Source organism: Rhinopithecus roxellana, chromosome 10 (genome assembly GCF_007565055.1).
Source record: "Rhinopithecus roxellana isolate Shanxi Qingling chromosome 10, ASM756505v1, whole genome shotgun sequence".
Lineage (NCBI taxonomy): Eukaryota > Metazoa > Chordata > Mammalia > Primates > Cercopithecidae > Rhinopithecus > Rhinopithecus roxellana.
Window position 1 is genome coordinate 132470373 of NC_044558.1, and position 17004 is coordinate 132487376.

At 39.1% G+C, this 17004-nt stretch overlaps 1 protein-coding gene across 4 annotated transcripts in view; it reads left to right on the forward strand.

Annotated features, from left to right (window-relative positions):
* LRMP (lymphoid restricted membrane protein) overlaps positions 1–17004 on the forward strand; it is a 56563-nt gene that overhangs the window by 6513 nt on the left and 33046 nt on the right. Inside the window, exons 2-6 of one of the 4 annotated variants that reach the window (XM_010375450.2) lie at positions 2839–2900; positions 4041–4121; positions 4940–5036; positions 7707–7854; positions 10707–10788. In XM_010375450.2, the coding sequence (XP_010373752.1) occupies positions 10765–10788 (24 nt within the window). In that variant the 5' untranslated portion in view covers positions 2839–2900; positions 4041–4121; positions 4940–5036; positions 7707–7854; positions 10707–10764. Of the gene's footprint in view, positions 1–2838; positions 2901–4040; positions 4122–4939; positions 5037–7706; positions 7855–10706; positions 10789–13875; positions 13909–17004 lie in introns of those variants that run through there. The other 3 variants (XM_030938587.1, XM_030938588.1, XM_030938586.1) reach the window with 3 other exon arrangements.

Genomic DNA, 17004 nt, shown 5'->3' on the forward strand with positions numbered 1-17004 from the left:
TAGAAAGTTGCTTTGTCTCAACTTTCTTCAGAGGCAATGCATCCAAGACACCTGGTCCCATCCTACATGGCAGATGGCAACAGCAGGGGATACAGTGGCCATTGTTTTACCTCCTTCTATATGAAGCATATATTTGTTCTAGAGGCATTACAGGTCCAACTCCAAACATGTAAAGCAGAATGCAAAGGTGAATGCAAATTGTGGTCATAAGCCAACTTGTTTTGCCATGTGGAAAATATGGAAAGAGTTGCTACACATTGCGCAAAACATCGATTGAAATAAGGCTTTCCATTTGAATGCTTCGAGATAGACTGTTTCTAAAACCAAGCTTGCCTGGTGAGCAAGCAGATGGGCAATTTAGACAATCTTATACAAACTCATCATTGCTTCTGAAACACGGCTTCATTGGTAATTGTAAGACAATATTCTGAATTTGTATTTTGGAGATGAGCCTTCCTTCTTAATACAGTTAAGACAGAATTTTTTAAAATTTTCATCTTTACCAGAGTCCTAAGTATTCATAAGAAATAAATTTTGAATGACTTTTGTAGGTTAGAAATACATTTTTTCCCCCCTGAGATGGAGTCTTGCTCTGTGACCAAGAGCTGGAGTACAGTGGCTTGATCTCAGCTCACTGCAACCTCCACCTCCCGGGTTCAAGCAATTCTCCTGCCTCAGCTTCCCGAGTAGGTGGGATTACAGGTGTGCGCTACTATGCCTGGCTAATTTTTTTGTATTTTTAGTAGAGACAGGGTTTCACCATGTTGGTCAGGCTGGTCTCAAACTCCTGACCTCAGGTGACCCGCCTGCCTTGGTCTCCTAAAGTGCTGGGATTACAGGCGTGAGCCACCACACCCGGCCTAGAAATACATTTTTTAAAATATGCTTTTCTTCCTATGTGAGGGAGATGTTTGAAAAACAAACATCTGTTTTGTTCGTAGTGGGCCTAGTAACACTATGTCAGGTTTGATTGAGAAATAAGTTATTTTTACCAAAACAATAGTCCTATAAAATAAAAAAATTACATAGGTAATTTTCTACATAATTGAAACTTTTAGAGCCCTTTTTCCTGAAAAAAATTTAAAAATTACATTATGTACTTCTTTTCATTAGCATTATGCTCATGACTCAGAATTTCTTCAGGCTATTAAGATATAAAACAGTTGGTTTATAAAATAAGAAGCACCAGATTTCTATATATTTTGGATGCCAGATTATCTGCTGTTAATAATTTTCCTGGCTGTTAGTGATTTTTTTTTTTAAAAGTGGTAGCTATTAATATGCTTCCTTATCCTATTAATAGAGCTCCTTATCCTTGTTTAAGTTTTGCTTTTAATCTTCTGTGGGCTAAGAAGGCAATCAAACTGGTGAGAATTATGTATACACTCGGAGCCCACTGCCTGAGTCGAAGTGTGAGATTTGCCACGTGAATAAAGGGCATAAATATCGGTATCTATTCCAGTTGTTCAAAAGATTTGGGTTTATTTTCTGGTTTTGGCTATGTTTCAGAGAGTAGGATTTGTCAAATAAATAATGTGTTATTATGTACATCAAAGAGCTAGTTAAATATTAGGTACTTTCCCCCCATTTCCATTATTCCAGCCATAAGACCTTTGGAGATTTTACTTAAGCAGAAAAACAAATATTTTTAGTTTCACTGAATGATACCCTGAGTTAAGCTCTGTTCCATGAGTCTAATCTCAGCTCCATGACTTACCAATTACCTTTTCAATTCTCTGCACATCAGTGTTCTCATGATCTGAGGTCTACTTGTAGAATTCTGGGATCCTAGGGCTATAATTTGAGGGCTCAAGCGGAGGCTTATTGGAGAGAGAATTTCTTTATCAGTAGGAGGTCAGACTCAATGACCTCTAAGATGTATTATTTATTTATGTATTTACGTATGTATGTATGTATTTATTTGAGAGGGAGTCTCGCTCTGTTGCCCAGGCTGGAGTGCAGTGGCATGGTCTTGGCTCACTGTAACCTTCACCTCCCAGGTTCAAGCGATTTTCCTGCCTCAGCCTTCCGAGCAGCTAGGATTACAGGCACGCACCACCACACCCAGCTAATTTTCGTATTTTTTTTTTTTTTTTTTTTAGTAGAGATGGGATTTTGCCATGTTGGCCAGGCTAGTCTTGAAGTAATGTGGCCTGAAATGATCCACCCACCTCGGCCTCTCAAAGAGCTGGGATTACAGGTGTGAGCCACTGCACCAGATGTAAGGTGTATTCTTAAGATTAGACAATTCTGTGACTCACTTCTAGAAGACAATTCACAAGTATCTGTCAAAGTAAAATTTAAATACCCAAGGGAGATAATGGCTTATCTGTTCTAGCCTACTTTTCCATTTTTCCCGAGTCATAAGTTCAGAATGCCATTCTCAGAAATCATTATTTTCCTTTCTTCAGGCCCCAAATTTAAAGCCATTAAAAGTTTATGAAGCAATGAAATGAATTAAGAAGACAAGGCTAAATATGCTCATACTGGGCACAGTGGCTCATGCCTGTAATCCCAGCACTGTGGGAGGCCGGGGTGGGTGGATCACCTGAACTCAGGAGTCTGAGACCAGTCTAGACCACATGGTGAAACCCATCTCTACAAAAAATACAAAATTAGCTGAGTGCAGTGGCATGTGCCTGTAATTCCAGGCACATGGAGGTTGGGAGGTTGAGACAGGAGGATGACTTCAGCCCAGGTGGCAGAGTTTGCAGTGAGGTGAGATCATGCCACTGCACTCCAATCTGGGCAACAGAGCCAGACCCTGTCTCGAAATAAATAAATCAATTAATTAAATAAAAATGGTCATATTGAGCTGGTTATAAATTCTCTTTGTAGCAACAATTGAGTCACTTCAAAAGACGTTAATTGAAGGGGAACACCATGGCTTGCTGTTTCAGGTAAGATATCTCTGATATGTGTTCGGTTACTATGGAGGAAAATGTTCAATTCATGTAAGATTTTGAAGCTAATTTATAACAGACAATGACTTTAATCATTAAGTTAACCAGTTTAGAAGAAAATGTTTTGGTGTATTTTGTTCTCTTGTGCACTTAAAGTATTCAGCAAAACAAGAAAGGAGATCTTATGTTAGTGAGTGGCTACTGACAATGTCTTCTAAAGAGGAAGCATTTCAGAATTTTCTTTGCCCCACCGCTATATCTATTAGCAAATAGCCAGTTTTTCAGTCTTTCTGATAGTAAGGGCATATCGTTCAATTTATAATATGCTGAAATTTTGAGTATTCTTGAATAGGCTTTGATATAGTTACTGTCTCTTTTTTCTTTCTCATATTTAAATTAAACTTTCCATTTCTTTCTGTATGGGTCATCTTAAGATATCCCTGGTAGAGTTAAGTGTATTTCCTTCCCTTATGATAGTTGGTGAATCTCCTTTTTGCTCAGAAATGAAGAATATAAGGGAACAGCAAAGCAGCAAGGTTGGCACTGGAGGAAGATGATGGAGGAGGAAAGAAAGAAGGGTGATATTTGCATGTATCTGTTTCCAGGGCATCATGCAGACACATCTGTTAAAGCAGAAAAAAAAAGTTAAGCTAGGCAGAGTGCCTAAAAAGCCCTCTGCAATAAGTTGAGCTGGAAAAACCTCCATATCTAAAGATGCTTTAATCATCTCAAGAACACCAACAACATTTTCTATTATAATGTAACTATGATAGATGTGAATCTACCTCTTGGATTAAGGCAATAATTTCATAGCTATCAAATTTTCACAGTCACCATTTTCACTACTCTGAGTTACATCTCTAACAAGCTTCTTTAGCCTCTGCCTCAAGATTTCAGTGACAAAGCCATTCAGTTTCTTGTTCCTGATCTTCAGATTTCATTCCTAGATCAAGTAATGGGGAAAACACAATAGGAGGTTTACAATTACAAATGTGTTCCCTTGGAGTAGAATACAAAAAAAAAAAATTTCACCCACTTTAGGTAGTGTCATATCTTCTATTAAGTCTAATGTGTTTGGGATCTTTGACCCTTTCATCATTCTGTCTTTGAATACACTCTACCATTTTCTCTTGACAGAGCTTTTTAGATGAGGAATTTCCTCACTATGATTCCCTGTCCTGCACAGATGCAATTCAACAACCTCTTCAAGAAAAATTGGTAATTGCAAGCTTTTTGAAAGTATTTAGGTAGTAATTGTGAATCAACAGCTATCCTGTAATAGAAAGCTAAATCCAGTATGTATCAGTAGCCTTAGAACTGTATATATTGCTTTTATCAAGAGATTATCAAATGAGGCAATACATAGCTATTTTCGTAAATGTACACATACATAGACACAAACTTAGTTTGTCCTTTGTCGCCCAGCCTGGAGTTCAGTGGCGCGATCTCAGCTCACTGCAATCTCTGCCTCCTGGGTTCAAGAGGTTCTCCTCCCTCAGCCTCCCGAGTAGCTGGGATTACAGTCACATGCCACCACACCCGGCTAATTTTTGTATTTTTAGTAGAGATGGGGTTTCCCCATGTTGGCCAGGTTGGTGACCTCAAGTGATCCACCCACCTCAGCCTCCAAAAGTGCTGAGATTACAGGCATGAACCACTGCGCCCGGCCTGTTTTACTTTTTTAAATTGCAGTATCACGAAGAATTATGTAACTAAGTTTATTCCTCACCTATACCTCTTTCCTCAAAGCCTTTGTTTACATCAAAGTGTCAATTATTTGGAGTTGATGATGTTAGCATTCTGTTAGATTATTAAATTGTGAATTTTAAATAAGAATTATAATTTACTCATGTATACTTTTTGATCAAACACTTGAAAGCTTTTTTACTTGACATCATTTATTTTCTTCTTGATGTCTCTCACAGGGTCATTTGAGGCTCGTGATATTCTTTCTACCTTTGAAAATGGAGGTAGTAGCTTATGAAATATATGTTACATTCCTTTAGATGGCTACTAATAGTTGGTTTTCTGTTCAGAAGCAGCGTTGCCACAAACTATATGGTGGTCAAGAAGCAAGAATACATCAGACACCCCTGACCTTGAAACATACGTGCTGGTACACACCTCTGCTGGGTAAGCCACCCTTCTATACCTGCTTAGACACAAGTAGGGGTAGAATTCTATTTGAAAGGGAAAATAACTAGTTGTTATTACATTTGTATAGGAAAAATTGTTGAATACTTGGATATTTATCCCTGAATTCAGTCAATCAATATATATTTGAGTACCTACTCTGTGCAAGGCACCATATTATGCATGATAAAGAATAAGTCCTGGCTAGGCAACGTGGCTCGCGCCTATAATCCCAGCACCTTGGGAGGCCATAGCAGGTGAATTGCTTGAGCCCAGGAATTCGAGACCAGCCTGGGCAACATCTATAAAACAAACAAACAAAAAAGAATAAGTCTTAAAGTAGATCACAGACTAGCAAGGAGACAAGACCTGGGCTCAGAGAAGTCAAAGATGATTCCATAGAAGAGGTTAGAGTTGAATTGGCCTTGAAAGATGAGTTGGCTTTGGAAAAGCAAAAAGTATCAAAAAAGTATTCTAATGGGTGAGAGTAACATGAACAAACAAAACAAAAAAATAAGAAGAGAAGTAAGAATCAAAAACCTTAAGTGTTTGAAAAAGAGCCAAAGGTAGGCAAGTCATTTTGAAAACAAGAGGATTCGGGTTGAGATACAGTAGAAGAGATATTTGGAGAAGGAAAAGTGGAGTGTGGGTCAAATTTATACTCAATGCCAAGAGAAAGAGCTTTATTCTAAGAAATGGTCAAAGTAGTGACACCTCTCAGCATAACATGGATGCAGTTAAAAGCCAAAATTAATGTCGAGTTCTGAAATGACAAAAGAAATGATTGTCAACGTAAGTTTAAGAAGGAATAAAGAGAAAAGTAGAGCAATTGGTGATCATTTAAATTTGAGAAGGAAAAACTATTCAGAAATGATTGTCAAAGTAAATTTAAGAAGGAATAAAGAGAAAAGTAGAGTGATTTGGTGATCATTTAAATTAGAGAAGGAAAAACTATTTCTAATGGAGTGTCTATTTTGTGTCAGGCAATATAGGTTAGTGCTTTATAGAGATAATTCACAATAACTTAATCACCACCACCAACAGTGGGAGTCCTTAAACGGTGCTTGCTGGCCAGGTGCGGTTGCTCATGCCTATAATTCCAGCACTTCGAGAGGCTGAGGCGGGCGGATCGCTTGAGGTTGGGAGTTTGAGACCAGCCTGGCCAATATGGTGAAACCCCATTTCTACTAAAACTACAAAAATTAGTCAGGCATGATGGCACACACCTGTAGTCCCAGCTACTCGGGAGGTTGAGGCAGGAGAATCACTAGAACCCAGGAATTGGAGGTTGCAGTGAGCCGAGATTATACCATCACATTCTAGCCTGGGTGTCACAGTGAGACTCCATCTCAAAAAAAAAAAAAAAAAAAAAAAAAAAAAAAAAAAAAAAAAAAGAAAGAGTGCTACGTGCCAGACACAGTTCTATGCTCTTAACATATCTATTAACTCATTTAATCCTCACCATATCCCTATGAGGTAGATGTTAATATAATTACCATTCAAAAGATAAGGAAACAGAGGAACATTGAGTTAGTAATTTGCCTAAGGTCATCTGTCACTTTATACATAAGCAAACTGAGGCTCAGAGTAGCTTAGTTATTTATTCAAGATCACACAATTGGTATGTGGCAGAGCCAGGATCTGAACCAAAAATTTCTGATTGACTCTAAACCCTGTGTTTCTTCTATTAAACTCTGCTGCCTCCTATACTCAGAAACACACATAACAAGATGGTTTTCCCTAATAAATGATTTGTGATCTCAACCTATTTCCCCTACCAGTCTTTGATGGGTTCTAATTACCATGTCTGATGCTTTTCTCTTCTGGAGGCTGCAAAATTGTTGTGTAAAAGACCAGATAGTAAATATTTTAGTTTCTGCTGTAATTACTCAACTTTACTGTTGTATCACACAAACAGCCATGGACAATGTATGAACAAATGGGTGCGGACGTGTTCCGGTAAAACTTTATTTTATTTATTTATTTTTTGAGACAGGGTCTCACTTTGTCACTTAGTGGCACAAACACAGCTCACTGCAGCCTCAACCTCTTGGGCTCAAGTGATTCTCCTGCCTTAGCCCCCCAAGTAGCTGGGACTACAGGCACGTGCCATCACACCCAGTTAATTTTTGTAATTTTTGTAGAGTTACAAAACTTGTAACTCTAAAAAATGTTGCCCAGGCTGGTCTGAAACTCCTGAGTTCAAGAAATCCACTTGCTTCGGCCTCCTAAAGTGCTGGGATTATAGGCGTGAGCCACCACACCTGGTCACAGTGAAACTTTACAAAAACAGGCAGCTGACTGGATTTTCGCCTGCTGGCTATAGATTGTTAATCCCTCTAGTTGCTTAGTGGGCAGGGGTTTTCTGGCCTCTCCCACACTTAAAAAAAACTTTTTTGAAATTATTACTTTTTAAATATTATTATTAGAACTAAAATTATTATTTTATTTATATTAATATTACTGTCATTCCCAAATGCTTTGTCAAAATTAAGCATTTGACATTTTTACCCTCTGAATTAGGCATCAAGGGAGTTTATGCTAAAATGTTAATAGAAGTGGGTCAACTTTCACTTTTTCAGTCTCTCAAGAGGAAAAGACTTTATGCTTAAATATAGTTTGAACCAGAAATTGGTCTCTATTTTTATTTTTTTTTCTGTTCTACTGCAGATGCCTTATCTCTGGATAGTTTTACAGCAGTTCCAACCCTGGAATCAACACCTTTCTCAAGTGTAGCCAACCAAATCCACGCTCTGTGTGAAAGGCCCACATATGGAGAAGTAAAGGACGGTGCTTTGGATATAACAAGACAACACAAGTAGGTTAAGAGCAAAATTTACTTACTCTACTCCTCATGGGTGGTCTATTCCCATTGCCTAACATTTTAATTAGGTTGGATTTTTCATAACGTGAGATCACATCTTTATTGTGGAACTTCTCTAACTTCCTGAAAATTTACAATTTCTTTCTTTTTGCTTTTTTTTTTTTTTTTTTTTTTTGGAGATGGAATCTTGCTGTCTTGCACAGACTGGAGTGCAGTGATGCGATCTCAGCTTACTGCAACCTCTGCCTCCCGAGTTCAAGCAATTCTCATGCCTCAGCCTTCCAAGTAGCTGGGACTACAGACACACGCCACCATGCCCAGCTAATTTATGTATTTTTAGTAGAGATGGGGTTTTGCCATGTTGGCCAGGCTGGTCTCAAACTCTTGCCCTCAAGTGATCTGCCCTCCTCAGCCTCCCAAAGTGCTGGGATTACAGGTGTGAGCCACCATGCCCAGCCGACAATTTACAACTTTGAGATAAAGTTCTTGCTGTAGTTTTCTTGGAGTGTAGTTTTCTTGCTTTCCTTGAATTTCATAATACCACTCTAAAGCTTAAAAGACAAATGAGACTACTTAAAATGTTTCCAGTTTTTAGGAATATACCATAGACTGCTAAGTTAACATAGGTAGATTTTGATCATAATTCTCTTTCTCTCACATTCAAGGTTAACACATCTTTGGGAACCTGTCCTTGTCCCTGCACCCTACCCTCTTCCTCTTTAAGTACTCAGACTAATCTTTCAATCTAAAGGAAAAACACACTCACCAGTGGAGTGTTTTTTCCTACTACAGTCTCAACACCACACTTCCGATACCAGATGTGTAGGGTTTTTTTTCCCCACACTCCAAGCAATTTTCCACACACCAATCACTTCTTCAGCAGACATGAAATGGGCGTCCAATAATTCAGTTCAATTCCAACATTATCTACCTGGAAATAGCATCCGATTCCACAGGTTAAGGGCTCAGTTCCACAAGGCCGGTCCCTGTTTGAGATGCCACTTGCAGGTTCCAGACTGTGACGTGTGCTTCTGACCAACTCTCTATAAATTGGGGGTTCCCAAGACCCCCTTCTTGGGCTCAAATAATTTGCTAGAGTAGCTCACAGAACTCAGGGAAACACTTTCCTTACGTTTATCCACTTACTACAAAGTCTATTTTATTTATTTATTTAAATTTATTTTTTTGGAGGCAGGGTCTCACTCTGTCACCCATGCTAGAGTACAGTAGTGATTTGGGCTCACTGCAACCTCGACTTCCTGAGTTCAGGTGATTCTCTCACCTCAGCCTTCTGAGTGACTGAGACCACAGGTGCCTGCCACCACACCTGGCTAATTTTTGTTTTTTTTGTGTTTTGAGACAAGAGTCTCACTCTGTTGCCCAGGCTGGAGTGCAGCAGCATGATCTCGGCTCACTGCAACCTCTGCCTCCCGGGTTCAAGCGATTCTCCTGCCTCAGCCTCCCAAGTAGCTCGGACTACAGGCTCTTGCCACCACACCCAGCTGATTTTTATATTTTTAGTAGAGACAAGGTTTTGCCATGTTTACCAGGCTGGTTTTGAACCCCTGACCTCAGGTGATCCGCCCACCTCAGCCTTCCAAAGTGCTGGGATTACAGGTGTGAGCCACAGCACCTGGCCTTACCTTATTTTTTGTAAGACAAGGTTTCTCCGTGTTGCCCAGGCTAGTCTTGAACTCCCGGACTCAAGTGATCGTCCCATCTCAGCCTCCCAACATGCTGGGATTACAGGGGTGAGCCACTGTGCCAGGTGACAAAGTGTATTTTAAAGGATACAAATTAACAGCCAGATGAAGAGATACATTGGAAAGGTTTGGAAATGTCTCAAGCACAGGAGGGTCTGTCTTTGTGGAGTTGGGGTGTGCCATCTTCCCAGTACATGGCTATGTTTTAGTTCACCAAATCAGAAGCTTTCCAAGTGCTGTCCTTTCAGGTTTTTATGGAGGCTTTACTAGGCAAGATTGATTAAATCATTGGCCATTGGTGATCAGCTCAGCCCGTCTCCCCTCCCAGGAGCTTGGCAGGGTGGAGTTGAAAGTTCCAACCCTCGAACCACAGATTGGTTCCCCGGCAACCAGCCCCTCATCCTGGGGCTATCCAGAGGCCCACCAAGAGACACCTCTTTAGAACAGAAGATGCTCGTAATACTCAGGAAATTTCAAGAGATTCAGGAGCTCTGTGTCAAACACTCCTATTACTCAGGGAATTACAAAGGTCTTAGACACTCTGTATCAGGAACCAGGATCAGAGACCAAATATTAAAGATTCCCCTAGCACCTCTGTCTACAAGGATTTTAGGAGGTCTGTCTCAGGAACTGGGGGCATAGATCACAGTATCAACAACATCCTGCTAAGTTAACTTAGACAGGTTTTAATCCTATTTCTGTTTCTTTCACACTCAAGGTTAACAAGCTTTTGGGAACCTATACCTGTCCCTGCCCTCATCCTCCTTCGGTGCTCATTTGCACCTGCCTTTCAAAGTATACAGACTCATCTTCCTTAGGAAACATTCAAAAATGTCAGTGCATTTTGTGAGGAACTAATCTACCTCAATAAAATTTCCCTTCTGTATTGAGGGTGAGGAAGAATGACTTTGAATTGCAAATGCTTCATTTTCATCTTTGGCTGGATTCTCTGTTGTTTGTAACCTCTCTCTGATGGAGGTGGGAACTCTCTTTCATTATGTGTTACTTAAACCATGAACTTAATTAGAAATTTGATAAAATTGGGACTGGGCATAGGGGAGTGAGAACTATGTTATTGTTTAGTATCTGCTAAGATTTGCAGTTTTTTCACCTGTAGTAGATAACTCTACTTTCTACTGCCAGGTGCCCAGGCCCCACAAGTGGCCCCAACCCAGGAACAAATCTCTCAGGCTACATCAGGATGAATGATGACCCAAGCATGGAAGTGAGTGTTGGACTGGATTTTGGTTTCATTTTCAGTGTTAGCATATCCTGTTCTTCTATGGGTATTCTTTTTCCCTGTCTTTTTTATTTTTTAAGTATTATGGATATTCTTATAGCAAGTCTGAGTCTGCTATTCCAAAACTCAGTTGTATGAGAAATAGCAACCTTTGAAGTCAAGAAATTAAAATTATTTAGTTTGAGGGCTTTCTACCCTGTGTTTAGTATACTCTGTGGGTTATAGAACCAAAAAGAGATTTCAATGAAGTGGGCAAAACTTTCGGTTTGAGAGGCAGGCTGGTTTGGGACTTAAATTCACTAGTGACTGTAAGAAGCCTCAGATTCCATTGATTCTCCAAGAATTGAGGTCAAGTCTGGATAATCTTTGAGGGCTGGTACCCTTTGTCAAAGACCACAAAGCAGGGCCATGCCCATGGAGAGTAGTCAGGTACTAATTGACAGAGTTAGGTGCTAATGTGACTTTTCTACCCAAGGAAAGAATAATACTAAATGACCTGAGAAGGTCACTTAGGTCACTCTCTCTATCATCGAGATGTGGTTGGAATGCCTTCCTCAGTCTGCAGCCTGAGCCTCGTGATCTTCTCAATCAAATGGAGCAGGCAGTTCTGTTTCAGGATCTGGCAGTCCATCATTCTTCTTTCTTTTACATTTTAATTGAGATATGACTCACCCACCAGACAATTCATTAATTTAAATTATTCACTTAAATGACTTTCAGTATATTCACAGAGTTGTACAACCGTCACCACAATCGGTTTTAGAATACTTTGATCACCCCAGAAATAAACTGCATACCCTTTGGTAGTCTCTCCCTATTTCCTCCTGTCTGCAACCCCCAGCTCTAGGCAACCACTAATCTACTTTCTGTCCTATAGATTTGCCTATTCTGGATATCTCATATAAATGGAATCATACGATACGTGGCCACCTGTGGCCAGCTTCTTTCAGTTAAGGTTCTCAAGGTTTTCAGCATAAGGTTCTCAAGACTCATCCATGTCATAGCATGATATCAGTACTTCATTCATTTTTATGGCTGAATAATATTCCACTGTATAGATATACACCACATTTTGTTTCTCCACTCATCAGCTGATGGACATTTGAGTTGTTTTTACTTTTTGGCTATTGCAAATAAGGCTACTATGAACATTGGAGTATTGGTTTTTGTGTAAACATGTTTTTGATTCTTTTGGGTGTGTTCTTGTGGCAGTTACTGCATCACACAGGAACTATATGTTTAATGTTTTTGAGGAACTGCAAAACAGACTTCCAGGGTGGCTTTGTCGTTTTACATTTCCAACAGCAAGGTATGAAGATTCTAGTTACTCTGTATCCTTACTAAATATTTGTCTATTTTTTATTAAAGCCATCTTTGTGGGTGCAAAGTGACACCTCATTGCATTTTTGGTTTGCATTTCTCTAATGATTAATAATGTTGAACATCTTTTTGTGTGTTTGTTGACCATTTGTATAACTTCTCTGCAGATATGTCTACTCAGATCCTTTGCTCATTTTAAAGATGGGATTACGTTTCTTTTTACTATTGAATTGTACAAGTTGTTGTTATTCTTCCTGTTAAGTGTGTGTATGGCATTTTGTTGTTGTTGTTGTTCATAAATACCTGTCTGAGTAGCTAAGAAAAAGAAAAAGGAAATGAATCTATTTTGCTCTTACCTAGAGGCCAAGGTGGGCGGATCACTTGAGGTCAGGAGCTCAAGACCAACCTGGCCAATAGAGTGAAACCCTGTCTCTACTAAAAATACAAAAATTAGGTGGCGGGCACCTATACTCTCAGCTATTTGGAAGGCTGAGGCAGGAGAATTGCTTGAGCCCAGGAGGCAGAGGTTGCAGTAAGCCGAGATTGCGCCACTGCACTCCAACCTGGGTGACAGAACAAGACTCCATCTCAAAAAATAAAAATTGAAAAAATTTAAAAATTTAAAAAATATATTTTGCTCTTACCTAGCAATTCTTATAAAGTTTTAGTAAAGGACGTTGAACTTGGAAGCTTACAGGATGTTTGGTTATTAGTAATTTCCCTTTTATTTGGCACTGAGTTTACTAAGAAGAAGGAAGAAACAAATATCAGTTGTGTGCCAGGAACTTTGTACAAAAGCATTTCCACATGCCATATGATTAATCTTCTCCATGCTTCTCTGCTTTTTACAAAGGAGGCAACTGAAGTTGAGGGAGTTAAATAACTTGCCCATGATCACTCAATTAATAAATAACAAACCTGGGATTAAAATTCAGCTTTGTCTAGCTTCAAATGATACAGGCCTTTTTCATGGCCACTCTTAGTACACTGAATTTAGACATTTTAATCACTATCACTTAGCATTACCTTGAAAGTGTTTTTTTGACTAAGAAATGTACTGCCTTTTTTATCTAAAAGGACCTCCATATTGACTCTTATTAGGATATGTGACTGTGTGGTTTTGTCTATGGTCTTGACACCCATTAAGAAATAGGAGCTGGGCCGGGTGCGGTGGCTCACGCCTATAATCCCAGCACTTTGGGAGGTGGAGGCGGGTGGGTCACCTGAGGTCGGGAGTTTGAGACCAGCCTGGCCAATGTGGTGAAACCCTATTTCTACTAAAAAATACAAAAATTAGCCAGGCATGGTGGCAGGTGCCTGTAAAAACCAGCTCCTTGGGAGGCTGAGACAGGAGAATCACTTGAAAGTATCTGGGAGGAGGAGGAGGTTGAGTGAGCTGAGATTGTGCCATTGTACTCCAGCTTGGGTGACAACAGCAAAACTCCATCTGAAAGAAAGAAAAAAGAGAGAGAGAGAGATAGAGACAGAGACAGAGAAAGAGAGAAGGAAGGAAGGAAAGAAAAGAAAAAGAAAGGAAGGAAGGAAAAGAGAGAAAGGAAAAGAAAGAAAGAAAGAAAAGAGAGAAAAAAGGAATAGGAGCTAACAGACATCACAATCGAGCCTCCAGTCACATGCTCCTGTAGGTTCCCTGAAGATTTTCTTGTGTCTTCTGTAGTTTGCAACAGTCCAGGAATTAGTCTGTTGGCTGTACCTTCTGACTGATCCCGCCAATTCTCAACCTTCCCATTCCAGGTTTCTGCTCCACTGGAGGATCTCGACAGCCTGGTAACTGTACTCTCTGCCTCCACCCCTTGTCCCTTGAGCAACTCCCCACCTACCATCATTTTATACTCACATCATCTTTTAAGAAAATAGAAAGCTCTCCTTAGAAAATGCTTTTCTTAGCATTGTCATTGGTAATAAGAACAGGGAATTAGAGTAAAATATATGATATAAATTATTTTAAAAACATAATATATGTTTATCATGCCAGTGGAACCCCCAAACGATGGGTGTTTTCTTAACTCCTTGTCTCTACATGATAGATTCTGTCAATCTCTACAGCCTTATAACAAACAACTTGACCTGGTGTTCGAGTCCCTCTCTAAACTGGTTGCAGTCTACCTTTTTACCTTTATTTCCCCATTGTTGTGTATGATTGTGCCTGTACGTCAGCCAAACCAGGTAGCCTGTATTGTCAGAATGTATCACACAAACCTGTTTGTGCTGTTTTCTTTGCCCAAAACAATGTATGCTTTTCCATTTATCAAAATTCTATTAGACTGTCAAGGCCCATTTCAAAAACCAGTAAAAACATTTTTTTGTGGTAGCATACAATGTTGACATTCAAGCATCTCCAGTCCTTCTTGAGGTGAAATCATAATGGATTAAGAGTGGAGAGATGAGGTTTTTCTGTGGGTTGGCCTCTGTGGCTCTGGGAAAGTTGTGTTTTCAGGCCTGTTTCTCATTTCTCAATGATCCCACTCAGAAAAAAACTAAGCTCACTCCCTTCTTTGAGACCCTTGTAACTCTCTGTTCCCCCCATTTCTTATCACCTGTATGCTGGCTTGCATTGGAGTTATTTATTTTCTTATATTTATTTGTGTATTAGGTGATAAGATTGCTGTACAGTACCCTTATTTGGCCATTAACCAATGCACATGTAACACCCTGCATAGGATTCCATACAGTAGCTGCCCAATAATAGTTGTTGAATGCCTATTTATTTAGGTTGTATTCACTAGAAGGTCTGTTTAAAACACTGAGAGTGAGCACTCAATTAGCTTACTGCTTTCTGACTCATTTCTTTTGGCTGGTGCTCCTAAGAACTTGAGATTTACTTTCTGTTCCTTCCCCATATTCACAGAGGAAGCTGTCTTCTAATATCTTTCCCAGAAGGCACAGTGCAAGATAAAAGTGAACATCATTATTCATAAACAGGTCTTTGAGAGAGCAAAGAATGCTAACAAGATTAATGTCTCAAAAAGAACATCTCATAGTAAAATAATTTGGAGCCCTGTTTGGGACATTCTTGAGAAAAAAAGAACTTCTTTATTGACCCAATAAATTAGTTTATTTGGGATGTTTTGGTGTAGTTAGGAAAGAAGGAAACAAAATATTTCTAGTCCTTATCTTTTGGAGATTCATTCTGAAATATTTATGGACAAAAATGTTATGATATCTAGCATTTGCTTCAAAACAAGGCAGGTGTAGGTTTAGAGGATCAGAGTTTGAAACAAGATTGGCCATAGGTTGGTCATTGCTGAATGTGCATGATGGATATACCAGGATTCATTAGATTCTTTGTTCTGTCTACTTTTGTATTTTTCTGAAAATTTTCCTAGTAATGCTCTAGAATCTTTAGCCACATATCATAGGCTGTAGAATGAGGCACACCTAGATTCAAGACTGGCTTTATGACTTATTAGTCATAATTATATGTATTAGCTGTGTACATTTGGACATATGGCCTAACCTGTCTGAATTTGCTGTGTCCCCTGTGAAATAGACATTGATTTTCATAGTTCTTTTGAGGATTCAAATAAACACACACAAATATATTACATATATACATATATTTCCACATATCTGTAGCACTGAGTTCTGGCCTAACCTGTCCATAGAAACAAACCAAGTAGGTCATATTTACAGGCAAGACACTGCCTCTCAATGCCTTGTTTCCCCACTTGCTGATGACTAAGAAGGCCTTTCCTTTCATGGAGTCGTTTCCCAAATTTCCAGTGATCACCAGATGTGCATACCAAATATATCCCCACGTTCTTCAGGCCTCACCGACTAGTGGCTTCCATGTAGATTTTCAACGTCTTGAGAAATTGTGGGGCCAAGAAGTTGGTTTCACCACTCACGTCTCTGCGGTTCTTTTGGTTAGTTGTCCACACTGTCCTATAACAACAGAATTGATTCTTCCTTCTATCTTACTTCAGTCTCAGCTCTGACCCTACCAAGATACTCTGTAACATATGCAAAATACCTGGATCATAGTGAACACTCAAAAAGAAAATTAGCTGCTTATATTACCTAGAATCAGAATTATCAGTAGCATGAAGGCAGAGGATATCTTGAAACAAGCCAATGATCTGGAGATGGGTTTCTCTGTTTTTCTTTTGGTTGTTAAAAAACTTCCATATACCAAGTATTAAGTGTCTTGTCTCTCTTTGAGTTATCCTTCATGTTATTACATGTTTTTGTCTAAGATATACTATCACTGGGAGGAGGTGATTTATTAAGGCCAAGAACAGGCTCAATTTAAAAATATCTCGGAAGATTTTCTGGCTATTGTCTGTCCTGTTCTTCCAAGTTGTGTGTGGGTGCAGCATTAATAACCTTGGAGAATAAATAACATTGCCAGTTGCAAAATTGGAACGTGTAGAAGTTGACTGATAACTATATTATAAATGAACCTGAAAGTGGTGGGTGTGACTTGTAGATCTGAGGGTGTGGTATACCTTTAGTTAGAAAGAGAAAAAATAAATGCAAACCTATAAGCAAATTGAGCTTTCTTTAGGTTCCAGTAGTTCTAATCTTTTAAAATTCAACTTAGCATTCTTCCTCTTCTGGGAAGATTTAAACAGACACTGGGTCAAGTCAGAAGTAAGCCTGTAGAGACTCTTTTTGTTATTTTTTTGTTCTCAGAAAATCACATTAATTTACTTAACAGTTATCTAAAATGGGTCAGATAGTAAACATTATGTTGGAACCATAAACGTTTATTAGTGGAAGGTTTCTGATCACAAAATCTGTAGTTTAATATTTCATATAAAAGAGCAAAAATAAAATCATCCTGGGAGATTAGGCCAATTAATCTTGAAAGTTATTTTTTATTGTTCTTTATGTTGTTCAATCTAAATATTGAAATAATAT